Source organism: Schistocerca cancellata, chromosome 8 (assembly GCF_023864275.1).
Source record: "Schistocerca cancellata isolate TAMUIC-IGC-003103 chromosome 8, iqSchCanc2.1, whole genome shotgun sequence".
NCBI lineage: Eukaryota > Metazoa > Arthropoda > Insecta > Orthoptera > Acrididae > Schistocerca > Schistocerca cancellata.
The window spans coordinates 152,654,600-152,671,787 of record NC_064633.1 but is presented as its reverse complement, the minus strand read 5'-3'; the positions used below and the strand labels follow the sequence as shown (position 1 = coordinate 152,671,787).

At 42.5% G+C, this 17,188-nt stretch overlaps 1 protein-coding gene across 1 annotated transcript in view; it reads left to right on the top strand.

Moving 5' to 3' along the window:
• Window positions 1-16,769, top strand: part of LOC126095433 (lachesin-like) — a gene marked incomplete at its 5' end in the record, with an annotated part of 731,549 nt that extends 714,780 nt beyond the window's left edge. Inside the window, one exon of the mRNA XM_049910227.1 lies at window positions 14,961-16,769. Within this exon, the coding sequence (XP_049766184.1) occupies window positions 14,961-15,097 (137 nt within the window). The remainder of the gene's footprint in view (window positions 1-14,960) is intronic.
• Window positions 16,770-17,188: the final 419 nt, after the last annotated feature.

Here is a 17,188-nt window from a genome sequence, read left to right as displayed (position 1 = left end):
AACGTCCTGGATTAATCTACAAACATCCCCGCAGTGTCTCTTGAAGTGAAATCATGTGTCACTGCTGATGATTGTCCATAGGATGGGGAGTTTTAAGCTCGGCAGCTCTATTAGTGCTACTCGAGAGAAACAGTCACCGGGTTTCCCGCTCTCCCTTCTCTTGATCCACAATCACACAGACCCAAGCACTCATTATAGTCATTCAGATGACACAGATACTCACTTGACGCTTCATAACTGGTCGGAGGAAGGCACTGACAAACCACATCCACTAACGACCTTGCTTTGAGCTGCGGTGAAGAAGTCCTGCGTCTTCTTCCCTGCCCTAGTTCCCTGACTATTTTATTACTTTGTCTCTGATGTAGATGCAGGACTGCGTTCTAGTAGAAGCTGTACAGAGAAATGTGTTGTGTTACGCCACACCTGTGTAAATAAAGGCGTGTGATTGCTGGAGAGAGAAGTGAAGAGAATGTAGCCCCGCACATCTGTCTGGACGACACATTAAGTCCCCTGCTACAGCTCCTTGTTCTTTACGGCAACTGGCTTTGCCTGAAGTGCACCCCAGGACCTAGTACATGTGACGTTGCTGCAACCTCGCATGTTTGCTGACAATAAGGTCTCTCCGAAACGGTTTTCTGTCAGTAATCGCTTCCGGACGGTGCAGTGGCACGAGCTTGGTAACACGCTTGTATGTCGTTCAGCAACTTGTTTGGCATGACAAAGGGAACCTCTGCCTCTATCGTTAAGGCCACGCAGCTGTCATGTCAGTTTCATCGCACGACTTTTCGCTCTGTGTGATCAACGGCTCTGATCTGACTGACAGCAAACGGCTTCTGTGTGCAGCTGTTATCCACTTCATCAAGTCTTGATGGACTGCTACGCAGAACGTGACGCGCATTAAATGTTACTGTGACAACATTGTACCCTGCTGTAAGGTATTTTATAAAGGACGACAGCATGTTCATCCGCGGAGAAGAACGCGTAGCACAAGCCATCCCCATCGAACATATTTGTACGTCATATACGTTTGTTTCATAATAGACTGAAACGTGAACATCCATTCATATATAAATACGCCATATATAGTTATAGCATAATAGTAAATTGTAGCGTAAGTTCTATAACGAACACCAACCAACATACGCGTAAAACAATATATTTTTATTGTATAATATTATAAAAATTGTACAGTCATTGCAGGAGCACTTAAAAATTCCAAAAAATGCCCTAAACGAGTCCTGTTGTGATGAATATATATCGTGTTAATAAGATGTCAATTGCAGCATGAACCTGAAGAATATTTATAATACTGTATATCGTACAGCAAATGATGCCTCGAGAACAATTGTACTGGAAGTTACCACACACATTTTTATTTGTTTTAAGGCATCCTTGTAAACGTTAATCCAATAATCTGTCAGTTTCTTTTCTCTATAGAGGTTTCTTTGAAAGGGTAAGCAAGGACGATGAAGCCAGCTTGGCCCAATTCTCGAATGACTTAACAGGCTTCGATTCTCCATAAATGCAGGATGCTTTTTAAAGAAAGTGTGATGTATTTCTGCAGGAGGTGTTATTGGTGGAAATCAGAAGAAAAATAGAATACATAAATGCATGAATACAGCTATAAAAGTTGAGCCTGCTGAGTCTGATACTTAACAAATCTTTGAACAATCACAAGTAAAGTAGCTTTCTCGATTGATCATTTCACACTAAGACTAAAATTTAGTCATAAGCAATACATAAAAATGAAAATATACAAACAAAACCTACAAATTTTTCCATATAGTCCTAAGAAAATTAACAATCACTTTATAAAGGTGAATGTCTGTAGTAAACAAAAAGGAAAAACAGATTGAGGGAGGAGGAAACCCTCTAAAAATTTCCGATAATTCTCAATCATATTTGGGATACGAAAACGGGATATAGTTCAAGGCAAAGTCCTTAGAAGCAGTGCATATAAAGGTGAGTACGTAAAAAAATAGATTAAATAGATTTCTAAACCAATTCTGAACTCTAGATGATAGCATAAAATTCTATTTACGACAGTCATAGTTGACTCTTCTACACTCCTGGAAATGGAAAAAAGAACACATTGACACCGGTGTGTCAGACCCACCATACTTGCACCGGACACTGCGAGAGGGCTGTACAAGCAATGATCACACGCACGGCACAGCGGACACACCAGGAACCGCGGTGTTGGCCGTCGAATGGCGCTAGCTGCGCAGCATTTGTGCACCGCCGCCGTCAGTGTCAGCCAGTTTGCCGTGGCATACGGAGCTCCATCGCAGTCTTTAACACTGGTAGCATGCCGCGACAGCGTGGACGTGAACCGTATGTGCAGTTGACGGACTTTGAGCCAGGGCGTATAGTGGGCATGCGGGAGGCCGGGTGGACGTACCGCCGAATTGCTCAACACGTGGGGCGTGAGGTCTCCACAGTACATCGATGTTGTCGCCAGTGGTCGGCGGAAGGTGCACGTGCCCGTCGACCTGGGACCAGACCGCAGCGACGCACGGATGCACGCCAAGACCGTAGGATCCTACGCAGTGCCGTAGGGGACCGCACCGCCACTTCCCAGCAAATTAGGGACACTGTTGCTCCTGGGGTATCGGCGAGGACCATTCGCAACCGTCTCCATGAAGCTGGGCTACGGTCCCGCACACCGTTAGGCCGTCTTCCGCTCACGCCCCAACATCGTGCAGCCCGCCTCCAGTGGTGTCGCGACAGGCGTGAATGGAGGGACGAATGGAGACGTGTCGTCTTCAGCGATGAGAGTCGCTTCTGCCTTGGTGCCAATGATGGTCGTATGCGTGTTTGGCGCCGTGCAGGTGAGCGCCACAATCAAGACTGCATATGACCGAGGCACACAGGGCCAACACCCGGCATCATGGTGTGGGGAGCGATATCCTACACTGGCCGTACACCACTGGTGATCGTCGAGGGGACACTGAATAGTGCACGGTACATCCAAACCGTCCTCGAACCCATCGTTCTACCATTCCTATACCGGCAAGGGAACTTGCTGTTCCAACAGGACAATGCACGTCCGCATGTATCCCGTGCCACCCAACGTGCTCTAGAAGGTGTAAGTCAACTACCCTGGCCAGCAAGATCTCCGGATCTGTCCCCCATTGAGCATGTTTGGGACTGGATGAAGCGTCGTCTCACGCGGTCTGCACGTCCAGCACGAACGCTGGTCCAACTGAGGCGCCAGGTGGAAATGGCATGGCAAGCCGTTCCACAGGACTACATCCAGCATCTCTACGATCGTCTCCATGGGAGAATAGCAGCCTGCATTGCTGCGAAAGGTGGATATACACTGTACTAGTGCCGACATTGTGCATGCTCTATTGCCTGTGTCTATGTGCCTGTGGTTCTGTCAGTGTGATCATGTGATGTATCTGACCCCAGGAATGTGTCAATAAAGTTTCCCGTTCCTGGGACAATGAATTCACGGTGTTCTTATTTCAATTTCCAGGAGTGTATATCACTATTCTCTGTTGTATAAAACAAGCTTAGAAAAAATACGTTTTATCTTTGTAGCATAGGCCTATCTGTTCACAGCTTTTCACGAAGCAACCATGCATGAGAAACCCCCTTGTTTGCGTTTACACTGCAATAGCAAATTTCGGTTGTCTTGACTTTCCGCTTTAGAGGCTCTCTCTTTTGGAAACGTTTCTACGTGAACATCGTCAAACATTGTATTATTGCACTCGTTTCTTCAAGAGATTTTGAATGCCGTTAAAAAAGGACATCGTTTTATGTAAATAAATCAAACGTACTTGAGTATCTCGGTCGACTCAAGAATTAAGAGTATTACCCACACCACGAAATTACGTACTTCCCTGCATTATCGTTCACTGTAAACCTATTTTCAATATCATGTACCGCTCACGAAATAAACGAGGTGCAAGCTTTAGATAGTTATTGTTGTCCTGTACTGCCGACTCAGTCTATGAACACTAACAAACGTTGTAGTATTGCACTCAATTTTAAGAGATTTTGAATTCCGTTAAAAAATTACTTACCTCTCTGCATTATCTTTTACCGTAAACCTCTTTACGATATCTTGAACCGTTCACGAAATAAAAGAGGTGCAAGCTTTAGGTAGTTCTTCCTGTCCTGTATTGTCGATTCAGTCTATCTAAACGAAGCAACCACCCTACAAACTTGTGTAGTGGCTTACACAAAGACACTGTCGACAGGGGCATTGTTCGAAGCCCAGTCCAAAAACCTGAATTTAGATCTTCGTGCTTTCCTTTCTTACTTCAAGCTAACAAGGTGATCTTCTAGTTCCACCTGTTCATTGCTATTTTGAGCGTCTCCTGTCCTTAATTGCCGCCATTTCGACGGCATTTTAAACTGAACTCTTCTTTCTCTAAAACGAAATCGAGAGAAAACTTGAAATCATTGTATACGAAAAACTTTTCTTACCCTCAAAATATCCGTCCCCGATCGCTGTATTAGAGAAAACTTCTAGTTTAGGCATTTACGTCCGCCAGTTGCAAGGAGACTCTTAATGCCTACACTCGAGTAATTTTTGATTGCGTTTTGATGTACCTATGTTAATCACTAACATATTTTTTCTGAAAATCATTGAACACAACTGCAATCAGACATGTTTCCTTCTTTCACATATTAGCAGTATTATTTTCATTTCAATAAATATTTAAGAAATAAGCGACGTGGAAACTAATACTCATAAAAGAGACCCACCGGAAAAGCTAAAACAAATTCGTATTTGTACAACCTCATACGTCCTCGCAACTTATAAAATATAGGACACAACATAATTACACGTTCTAAAAAACACACCAATGCATTGTCCTTTAAAAATTTAATGAAATACATTGTGATTACACTAATTGGCAATAACTTTGTTTCACTATAAAATGACTGTTGTTCAGTAAAATTTTTTTAAATCTAACATAATGAGGAGGAAGGTCTGCAACACGGATCTCGGCGAACTATTGGTAAACTATTACGTAGTATCATGACTAGAGAGCACACAGTTCTTTCTTCTGAAAATTCTAAGGTAACTTGGCTTGTCGAAATTTAATTAGTTATATGCTCCATAGATTATCTGAATGAGTTTATTTTATTTTATTTTATTTTATTTTTTTTATCGGAATGGCGTGGAATAAGTTAGTTGACAGGAAGTGTATACATGATTAATTTTAACATTAACATACATATGTGTTTTCCATTCCTACTCATGTAAAGTTACTTAGAAACTTGTTTCCTTACCCAAAGGCTGACAAATTTTAAGTTAGGGATGGGAAAAACCGACCGGTTCAAACCAATGCTGGTATTTCAGTTCTGAATAACCGCTAGTTTTCAGTATTTGTTTGGTCTCAGTTGCAACAGGTGTTTTTTATTTTTTTCTAGTAGCCGCGCAAAAAACAGAACTATAAATTAGCCATAGCACTAGTGGTACGGTTTATCATTTTTAAACAGACATTTTTTAAAAATTTTTATTCGTATAATTCACATTTGTTTGAAATATTGCGGTATTATAGGAAATGGGAAAAGCGATCCGTGGTATTTTAATAACAATACCGTCAGAAAAGAGCAACAAACACACATGATAAAAATTCATCCAGAATTACTGAGACAATAATGTCTTTATTGCAGTGTGTCGTTGCTTAATGTATGTCTCTATGTGCAGCGTGCAAGACTTGCCCCCCCCCCCCCAATTTGATCTATACTGTAGTCTCTCTCTGTCGTTGCCGAAGTGACGTACCTACGAAATAATAAAAGGGGAAGGAAATTATGGTTACATTAATAAATTAAAAATGTAACAACAATTCGTTCATAGTATACAATAAAAACAGGAAGTAACTGATCTGCTGCCTGTGTCTACGCAATATGCCTTTGTATGTTTGTAGCCACCGAAAACGTACACGTTAACACGAGAAATAGATCTTCAACCTCAGTTTTCACCCTTTCGCACTAACTATTCGTAATGCCCAAATAGTGGTATGATTCCCGATTACTATATTATTTTTTAGCAGAATTTCAGGAAATTAGAATCAGTAGGAAAATTCTGATAATTTTTTGGTTATATTCAACCACCTTTCATTTTTCGAGAAAAGCAGCCTGTGGCGGACGGAGTGCGTTTTCTTTTATTTGTGTATTTCATTTAATGTTTCGATTCTAATTATCTTAAAACTGAGAGAATCAAAATTTTTCGATCTTTGTTCGCTTTCTACGTTCACTTTAGGAAATAACAGGAATAAAACAGTGAAAGTCGGTTATTTCTCAAAACGGTTATTTTGAGTGGTTTCAAGAGGTTAAAACTGGCACGAAAAAAACCCTAGATAATCGAAAACCGATTCCTTCAGCTGTAGCTGCCACCCCTGTCTTAAATAAAACCTAATGTATGGAGTATAAGGAGTTGTCCACATTAAATCAATTTAGGTTAGATTTAAAGCCTGCTTTACCACTTCTCAGAAATTTCTCGTTATTGGGGAAATGATATTACAACAACATTAACGTCGAAAAAAGTGTCAATTCTGCTTGACAGATGTCAGTTGGATAATATATATAAATAATAAATAGGAGATTATCCAAGTTTACACCTTTTGGGACTCGGTTCATGATTTCTTACCAGCCATTAAAATTTTGCTCTCCTTCCAATACGGTTTCAATTATTATTTTTGCATTCTGTATGTCAAGTGTGATTTACAGCAGCTGTTTCCAAAGCCATCAATTCTCTAAAACTTATGTCACGTGATCTTTGTAGTTAAACGTCTAGGAAATATCACAAAAAATACAAATCGCCGATGCTTTATTGTGTAATGCTTATAATGTTTGGTGAGTGTATGTATAAATAGCGTTCTCAGTCGAGCCACCCTTCTGAGATCCAGAACGTGATTGCTAAGTAAATTCTTTCAAGTCACATGTCAGTCCAGTCTTAAGCGCATTACGTTCTCGAATATTTTGGAAAAAGACGTCAATAAAGGAAAAAGACGTCAGTAAAGGAAGTGAGTGGTAATTATTTAAATTTTATTTGTTGTTTTTCTTATTAAGAGGCTTTACAAATGCTTCAAATGCCTCTGAGCACTATAGGACTTAACTTCTGAGGTCATCAGTCCCCTAGAATTTAGAACTAATTAAACCTAACTAACCTAAGGACATCACACACATCCATGCCCGAGGCAGGATTCGAACCTCCGACCGTAGCAGTCGCGCGGTTCCAGACTGTAGCACCTAGAGCCGATCGGCCACTCCGGCCGGCCAGAGGCTTAACAATGTCATATTTTAATTTGTCTGGAAAAAATTGCCTGTGCCAGTGATACATTATGTGTTTAATTAAGAACATTACTTAGAACAGATCTTAAGAAGGCTATTGGAAATTCAATCAACACCACACGAGCTTTGTTGAGAACTTCTTTAATTCTATTAATTTCACTTAAGGATGTTGGTGATACTTATAGTTGTTCACAGTTTTGTGGAATAACATTTATAATGTATTCTGTTGCTTCTTCATTTTACCATTTAATCCTATTTTTGTGCTACTTTTAGAAAGTGATTATTAAAAATACTCACAGCTTGTGAGTCATCAGTGAAAACATTGTTTTTTAATTTAATTGTATCTTGTGCAACGACTGGTTGTCCTTTATTCTGTTTCACAATATTCCATATAATAATAATATCCATATGATTATCTGCAGTCTGAATTAACGAGGATTGGAACTTTAATAGTGGCAACTATTTATTTATAGCTCGTACAAAATAGATACGTGTTTCAAAGTTTTACTGACTTTCATAGTAGTCATCAGCATTGTGTATAACCCGTTTCAAGCGATGTGGAAGTCGTTGGATACTCTTAGCAGTGCCAATTGTGTTGACAGTTCGAGTTGCGCGGTCTATTGTCCGGCGAATTTGTAGCAGTTCGGAAGAGAATGCCGTGACGTGTTTCCTTCAGTTTAGTAATCGAGTTGATCTCACGAGGGTTTAAGTCAGGGGAGTGCAGTAGGTGGTATAGGTGCACTTAGTAGCCCCATCAGGCAAACATGTGAGCAACAGCTTGCACTGTACGTGCTTGAGCATTGTCCGGTAAAATGATGGTCAGGTCCTGCAGAAGGTGTCATCACTTCTCTCTCTGAGCTGGTCCTAGGTTGTGTTCCAAAAATGGAATTCGTCGGTCATTCGCTTCAGACCTGCTACAAATACGTCGGTCAAAAGACCGCGCCGCTCGAACTGTTAACACAACTGGCACTGCTAAGAGTGTCCTAGACTTCCACATCGCTGGCCACGAGTTATACGCAATGCTGGTGACTACTTTGAAGGCCAGTAAGACTTTGAATCACGTGTCTATTTTGTACGAGCTGTAAATAAATAGTTGCCACTATTAAAGTTCCATCCCTCGTGTATCATATTTCTGGACATTCCCTAACTTTCCTTAGAATATGTCAGTATTTTTTACAGAATGCAAACTACAATGGATCTTTACTTGTTCTGACTCGTATACAGTTTCCGTTTATCTCGTAGAACAAAAAATTAAGTTGTAAACATATTTCAACAGGATATAAAACTTTCCATATTTACAATCAGTACCCAACGAAGTTAATAGCTATGAAGTATCTCTACCACCTATAAAATAAATTGATATTTGCGTACTTCTGAAAAACAGCGACCCTATAAACAGGTATTAATGGTATAGAGAAGGTAAATTACTTTTGGGCTAGTTGACTGGAGTACAAACGATTTTACATTTGAAGCCCAAAATGAATTTTTCAATAGAGACCTTATTCAGATCAGATGGCTTTTCATTATTGTATCTATTAACCGGCTAATTCAATTATTAAACTGTAACTAGCTTGTAAATTATGGTATATCGTGCTCCTTCATGTTATATGGTGTTAGTGTTCGGTTTCTGCTTAAAGACGTTTCGCTTCTGAGTTTTGGATAGCGAAAAAAAACATGATGAGGTGCATCAGGGTGACGGAGTTTATTTGGGGCATTGTTAAGACGGTTTTATATCAATTTCTAGATGTTTTACTTACGTCAGATATTGTTTAGCCCTATCGGCTTTATCCAGTGTTATCATTTTACCTCGGAAATATGTGATAACCAGTATCAATAATTTCGTGAGTGGAGGTATGGTTATAGAATTACTTGTATGAAATGTTGTAGCAAACGCTTCACCAAAACGGTGGGAATGCCACACAAGGTTAACTGAACCCATATCTTTCCACCAGTGTTATTAAAAAAGGAAATTTGACAGGCTAGCTCCTGTAGTAGTGTTTAAGGTCATGTAGTTACTAAGGGATGAGAGGTGTGTATGTCATGTGGCCGACAGCAACAGGAGTCGGCTAATGTTGCAGGGAGAGATCATTTTACTAATGCCATTCCGAGGTATCTGGTATCCAGCACTCAATCAGCACACAAATGACAACTACTTAAATGTACATGTAAGCGTATTGATCTGTTTATAGGAAGCACACTTTAATGGCCCCCAGCATTTGGTCTAACTATATTCATGATACGTCACCACGCTCCATTAGAGAAGGGGACGGGGAAGGGGCGAAAGGTAAATGGTGTAGGATATTCCCTCCACCATATAGCTAAAATAAGGGTGCAGATGTAGAACCTTATTGGATCCAATCCCTCTGCAGAGTATAAAACAGTCTTTAGCAGCAATTTTTAAAAAAAATTTATAATCGGTTTAGATCTACATTGCTGGTAAACATGGAAGTACGACATCGAATCTGACTCGATGACGATATGTGCCACTTAGTGGATGTACTGATAATGGTTGCAGCATCACTCTTCAACAGGTAGCGTAATGGCAGAGTTACCCGAATGCCATCTTTGTCTTCCCCTTAATGGGGAATGCTCAAAGCCAGAAGACTTGGTGCGGTGCAGGCGTGTGAAGCAAACCGGAGAACCATGCCATGGAGACAGACTTCTACGTCCTACAGTCAAACCATTGAGTTTGAAAAGGGTCTGATCGTGGCTTTCCAAGTTGCAGGACGATCCTTTCGAAGAACTGTCACACAAGTTGGACTCGCTGTGTCAGTCGTGCAACGACGCTGCTATCAGTGGTCACGTGTACATTCTCACGCCCGTAGTATTGTCGTATTTTAAGGGCACTAGTGGCAGATCGTGCAGCTACCACAGTACAGATAAGAGGGCTTGTGAATCCAGACGTGTCAACATGAACTGTTGCAAACTGGTTATTAGGAATGGGTCCCGTCTTCCAAGCAGGCCACAGCATCGACGTGCACTGCTCGACTGGTGCCGTCAGAGGACCTCTTGGAAGATGGAATGGCGCGCCGTGTTCTTCAGCGATGAAAGCAGATTTTGCCTGCAAGCGATGGTCTTTTGCACGTATGATGTTCACCTACTGAGCGCTGTTTAGTAGAGTTCATTAATCCAAGACAAACTGGCCCCATCTGATCCCTTCCTAGGCCTTCTGGTATGGCGTTCGATAAAATACGACTCTCGTTCACCTTTGTTGTTTCTGGAGGGGACAATATCCAGCCTTCGGTACGTGCAGAATGTTGTTAGACGCGTTCTTTTGCCGTTCTTGCAACGGGAAGGTGATGTGATGTTTCAGTGAAACCCAACCTGCTTTGCAAGACTCGCAGTAACCTCCATGGCCAGCCCGATCTCTGAACTTGTCCCCAGTCGATGAAGTGGGGAGAAATAATGGACGAGAAGTGACTTGCGTCATTAGTTAACCAACATCTTTTATAGAACTGCGTGATCGGGTCTAGCAGGCGTGGCATAGCGTATTCCAGATTAGTATTTGGCATTTTTATTGTCGAGAGGATGCCAAAGTCAGCACCATATACTAAAATGCATGTTCCAGCATGGGTAGATACCTTGTACCTCAGAACCGCTTGCGCTGTTGATTTGTAGATGCAATCATTTGATGTACTCCATATCTTGCAATATTATCTTCTGAGTTAATTGGAAACCTCTAAAAGTAGTACCAGTTTTCTTTTGCGACAGTGTACATGATCATCAACAGCGAGCAAAGTATAGTGATGGTGACCCTATAGTACAGGTCATTTATGTTTGTGTATCATACAGTTCTACTAGTCTTTTGACGATGTATAGACACATAAGATACATCAATCACACGGAAGTTTTCCGAGAAATATTATGCTGTTATCAGTTTTCTTTTGTCTAACATATTTTATTTATAAACAATAATTTTTATGGTTTTCCTTCGTTTCCGGATTTATAAGTGTAAATATTAACAAACAATTTAAATTATACATTCAGTAATTTCTATATACCTAGAGTTTGCAGTAGTGCTGCTATTTTTAATGTGTCTCTATTTGTTTAGTAAGGAAAGCTGTTTTAAATTGTGCAAATCCACTATTCGCCCTCTCAATTTAATATGTAAATAATTTCAATGAATCGATCATCACAGTGCGATACAGGTTTACGAGATGTATCCATAGACTCCTCGTTTGTTGCAATCGTATAATACATTGGTGGATATTCACTTTTACAATTCAGTAATTTAACTTATACACTCCTGGAAATGGAAAAAAGAACACATTGACACCGGTGTGTCAGACTCACCATACTTGCTCCGGACACTGCGAGAGGGCTGTACAAGCAATGATCACACGCACGGCACAGCGGACACACCAGGAACCGCGGTGTTGGCCGTCGAATGGCGCTAGCTGCGCAGCATTTGTGCACCGCCGCCGTCAGTGTCAGCCAGTTTGCCGTGGCATACGGAGCTCCATCGCAGTCTTTAACACTGGTAGCATGCCGCGACAGCGTGGACGTGAACCGTATGTGCAGTTGACGGACTTTGAGCGAGGGCGTATAGTGGGCATGCGGGAGGCCGGGTGGACGTACCGCCGAATTGCTCAACACGTGGGGCGTGAGGTCTCCACAGTACATCGATGTTGTCGCCAGTGGTCGGCGGAAGGTGCACGTGCCCGTCGACCTGGGACCGGACCGCAGCGACGCACGGATGCACGCCAAGACTGTAGGATCCTACTCAGTGCCGTAGGGGACCGCACCGCCACTTCCCAGCAAATTAGGGACACTGTTGCTCCTGGGGTATCGGCGTGGACCATTCGCAACCGTCTCCATGAAGCTGGGCTACGGTCCCGCACACCGTCAGGCCGTCTTCCGCTCACGCCCCAACATCGTGCAGCCCGCCTCCAGTGGTGTCGCGACAGGCGTGAATGGAGGGACGAATGGAGACGTGTCGTCTTCAGCGATGAGAGTCGCTTCTGCCTTGGTGCCAATGATGGTCGTATGCGTGTTTGGCGCCGTGCAGGTGAGCGCCACAATCAGGACTGCGTACGACCGAGGCACACAGGGCCAACACCCGGCATCATGGTATGGGGAGCGATCTCCTACACTGGCCGTACACCACTGGTGATCGTCGAGGGGACACTGAATAGTGCACGGTACATCCAAACCGTCATCGAACCCATCGTTCTACCATTCCTAGACCGGCAAGGGAACTTGCTGTTCCAACAGGACAATGCACGTCCGCATGTATCCCGTGCCACCCAACGTGCTCTAGAAGGTGTAAGTCAACTACCCTGGCCAGCAAGATCTCCGGATCTGTCCCCCATTGAGCATGTTTGGGACTGGATGAAGCGTCGTCTCACGCGGTCTGCACGTCCAGCACGAACGCTGGTCCAACTGAGGCGTCAGGTGGAAATGGCATGGCAAGCCGTTCCACAGGACTACATCCAGCATCTCTACGATCGTCTCCATGGGAGAACAGCAGCCTGCATTGCTGCGAAAGGTGGATATACACTGTACTAGTGCCGACATTGTGCATGCTCTGTTGCCTGTGTCTATGTGCCTGTGGTTCTGTCAGTGTGATCATGTGATGTATCTGACCCCAGGAATGTGTCAATAAAGTTTCCCCTTCCTGGGACAATGAATTCACGGTGTTCTTATTTCAATTTCCAGGAGTGTAATAACTTATAAACTAATGCGGATATCGAAGGCGCGTGCTCACACGCGTAATCATCCATCTTTTCCGCTTCAGTTGAGCCTACCGGCTCTTCAGTGACACATATGTTTCAACAATGATTAATTTTGAGGTAAGCTTCAATTTTGCACTAGACACGAAAAGCAGCCATAGCAACCATTGTGCTGCTCAACGGTAGGGTTTTCCAAGTTACGCGGTCATCTTAGCGGTCTGTGAAACCCCATCTGTAGAGCACAGTGTGAAACTGGCCCACCACTTGCTCCTGTCAAGCTGATTTCAGCTGTCAACACCAATATGGCACGATCTTAGCCGCCGCCTGTGCTTTCGCGGTCTCATGTTTTTTTTTTTTATTGAATGGAGTGTCGCTTCCCTTTACAATAGGCTGTCATGTTACACCATCTTGGCTACAATATTTTACATTTTATATACTGGTCTAGTAAGGCAGATACACTATGTGATCAAAAGTATCCGGACACTCCCAAAAACATGCGTTTCTCATATAAGGTGCACTGTGCTGCCACCTACTACCAGGTACTCCATATCAGCGACCTCAGTAGTCATTAGACATCGTGAGACAGCAAAATGCGGCGCTGCATGGAACTCACGGACTTCGAACGTGGCAGGTGATTGGGTGTCACTTGTTTAATACGTCTCTACGCGAGATTTACACATTTCTAAACATCCCTAGGTCCACTGTTTCCGATGTGATAGTGAGGTGGAAAGCTTAAGGGACATGTACAGCAGAAAAGCGTACAGGCCGACCTCGTCTGTTGACTGACAGAGACCGCCGACAGTTGAGGGTCGTAATGTGTAATAGGCAGACAACTATCCAGACCATCACGCAGGAATTCCAAAATGCATCAGGATCCACTGTAAGTACTATGACAAGTAGGCGGGAGGTGAGAAAACTTGGATTTCATGGTCGAGAGGTTGCTCATAAGCCACACATCACGCCGGTAAACGCCAAACGAGGCCTCGCTTGGTGTAAGAAGCGTTAACATGGGACGTTTGAACAGTGGAAAAACGATGTGTGGAGTGATGAATCGCAGTACACAATGTGGCGATCTGATGGCAGGGTGTGGGTATGGCGAATGCCCGGTGAACGTCATCTACCAGCGTGTGTAGTGCCAAGAGTAAAGCCGGCCGGAGTAGCCGAGCGTTTCTAGGCGCTTTAGTCTGGAACAGCCCGTTCGCCACGGTCGCAGGTTCGAATCCTGCCTCGGGAATTAATGTGTGTGATGTCCTTAGGTTAGTTAGATTTAAATAGTTCTAAGTTCTATGGTAATTATGACCTCAGATGTTAAGTCCTATAGTGCTCAGATCCATTTGAACCATTTGAACCAACAGTAAAATTTGGAGGCGGTAGTGTTATGCGGTCGTGTTCTTCATGGAGGGGGCTTACACCCTTGTTGTTTTTCGTGGCACTATCATAGCACAGGCGTACACTAATTTTTAATCACCTTCTTGCTTCCCACTGTTGAAGAGCAATTCGGGGATGGCGATTACATCTTTCAACAAGATGGAGCACCTGTTCGTAGTGCACGGGCTATGGTGGAGTGGTTACACGACAATAACACCCCTGTAATGGACTGGCCTGCTCAGAGTCCTGAACTGAATCCTGTACAGCACCTTTGGGATGTTTTGTAATACCGACTTCGTGCCATACTTCACCGACCTACATCAATACCTCTCCTCAATGCAGCATTCCAAGAAGAATGGGCTACCATTCCCCAAGAAAGCTCCCAGCACCTGATTGAGTGGAAGCTGTCATCAAGGCTAATGGTGGGCCAACACCATATTGAATTCCAGCATTACGGATGAAGGGCCTCACAAACTTGTAAATCATTTTCGGCCAGATGTCCGGATACGTTTGATCACATAGTGTCTGATGTTGATCTTGTAGATCGAAACTGACTCAAATGGGAAAGATCGTTGAGACAAAATTCTAGGAATTTTAAATACTGGATAGATGTATCCCTCTCTCTGATCACGTCACATTTAACCGTTGCTGCTGATGTTGCAGGTGAGCACACAGAAGCGATGCAGGGCGCCGGGTCGACGTCATTCGCTGTCCGGCTGTGGGGGCAGCCGGCCTCTGCGCTTCTCGGCGTCGCCGTTTCCTGCTGGTGGCGCTCCTGGGCGATAGCCACAGCCTCCTGAGACGTCGAAGTCTGCACCAACGTCCCGCTGAGTCGGCCTGATACATACAGTGACTTGGAGTGGATGCTCGGCGCTGACTTACTGTGAAAGACACTGCTGGTGGAATATTTTTTGCCAGCTAGCCATCACTGACTTCACCGTCTATGACAGATCTCTGTCATGTCCTTTACTTGACTTCTCGCGTGCGACATGACTGAAACACTAGCATCGCAGTTCGCTGGTATATTTCTTAACTGCCTCCGCAACACGTTGATAACAGTCATTTGTAACAGTGCAAAAAAGTTGATTTGCAATTCTAGAATGACCTGCTACAGAAATTGATACTGGCTTTAAGTGCAGACAAGATTTGCATATTGACAGTTAAAAATTCATTACGAAATAAAAACCAACATATATATGATCCTTTTCGGAAATACTCTGCATTGTGGTGATTGTTTCGCAACTTATTTCTGTGTAAACATATGAATCTAAGGCTTAAATATTGGTTGTTGAGCAGGTGTCTGTCAGTACGATAACGAGAAAAAAGTGAAGGAAGAAATTCGCTCATGTCAAATTAACTTGTCAAGATAACCTTGTACATGTAAACAACACAGTTAAGGTGCTAAGGTGACTGCGGTATGTCGCGGAATCGAAGCGTCTTGATGATATACATGCCTCCCTCTTTTTATTCACTATTGAAAGACATGATCTGCCATGTAGATTACAGCTTCGTTGAGACCTTTGTACACGTAAATTCCTAGAAAATTGTATCAGTGGCGGAATAGTTTGGCTGTTAGGCAACACTGGCTTCCCGATCTATTGGCAGACTTCTTTCGCGTTATTTAGTTGCATTCGCATTTGATAATACCTACAAATTTATCCTCGCAATTCATTACAGTCTTTATTAACCATGGCACAGCATGTTAATAACAGTGGTCTGTAAGTGTTAGTGCAAAACTGAATTATAATTCTAGAATTTGAGGAAATATGACATACTGAATAGAGATTAAGAGACCGATTACGTTCTTTTATCTTCTACAGCTTTTTATGACACAATCACATCATTTAACTGCAGAATAAGATGTAAATATAAAATGTGCCGACTGAAATATTCCTTTTACGAATGAAGGCACATACCAGTAGACAACGAGACGATTTCACACCTCCTAAAAAAACCTCGAGCTTTACCTACCGTTGCCTTCAGGGTTGCTGACAACGCAACGGAAACCGCTTGTAACATGTGTCTTCAGTTGTGATTTTATTCTTTCTTATCATTACGTAAATAGCGACATGACTACTAAAGCCGGTGCATCAGATAGCTGCTTATAATAAGTAATCTTTATTTACGACAGACCGTTTCGGCTGTTTGCCATTTTCAAGTATGTCTGCATTGATGTGACGTCCATATTATGTCGTTAGTGGACTGTCATAACTGTCATTGTTTGATTAAGAAGTAAATGATGTCGATATGTTGAAAATCAAATGTTAATTACAATGTGACAGTAGTTTGACAGTTCCATTCTGGCGATGTTGTATGTTTTCAACATATTGACATCATTTACCATCTTATTCACACAGTGAGAGTTATAAGACAGTCCACTAACAACATAAGTGGACGTCACATCAATCTAGACGCACTTGAAAATGCCGATAAAACTGAAACAGCCTGTCGTAGATAAAAATTACTTATTACGAGCACATGTCATTATCACAAATATATTACGTTGCTGGCCCAAAAGATGAAAAATTAAGTAGATAGTTACTTCGCAGATTTTACAGATAGTGTAATCGTTTTTTTTGTTACCTCTTTTTATCTATTGACAGTCTGTTTATGATTACCGGTTGACAGTCTGTTGATGACTACCGGTTAGTCGAAACCTATTGAAACAAAGTAATCATGCAATTTCCTCATGAAAACATAAAAATAAAAGAACATAATTATATAATGACCAGCCAAGGCATTGCTACAAAAATAGTTCCTAGCATTTATTTTAGATACAGTCTGCGTAGTGGCAGTGCAGAAGGCGTTACGAAACGGATACTTGTGTTAGAAAGTGTATTTGATCGTCCTGAAAATTCCTCTACACTGTGGTGATTGTTTCGAAACTAATA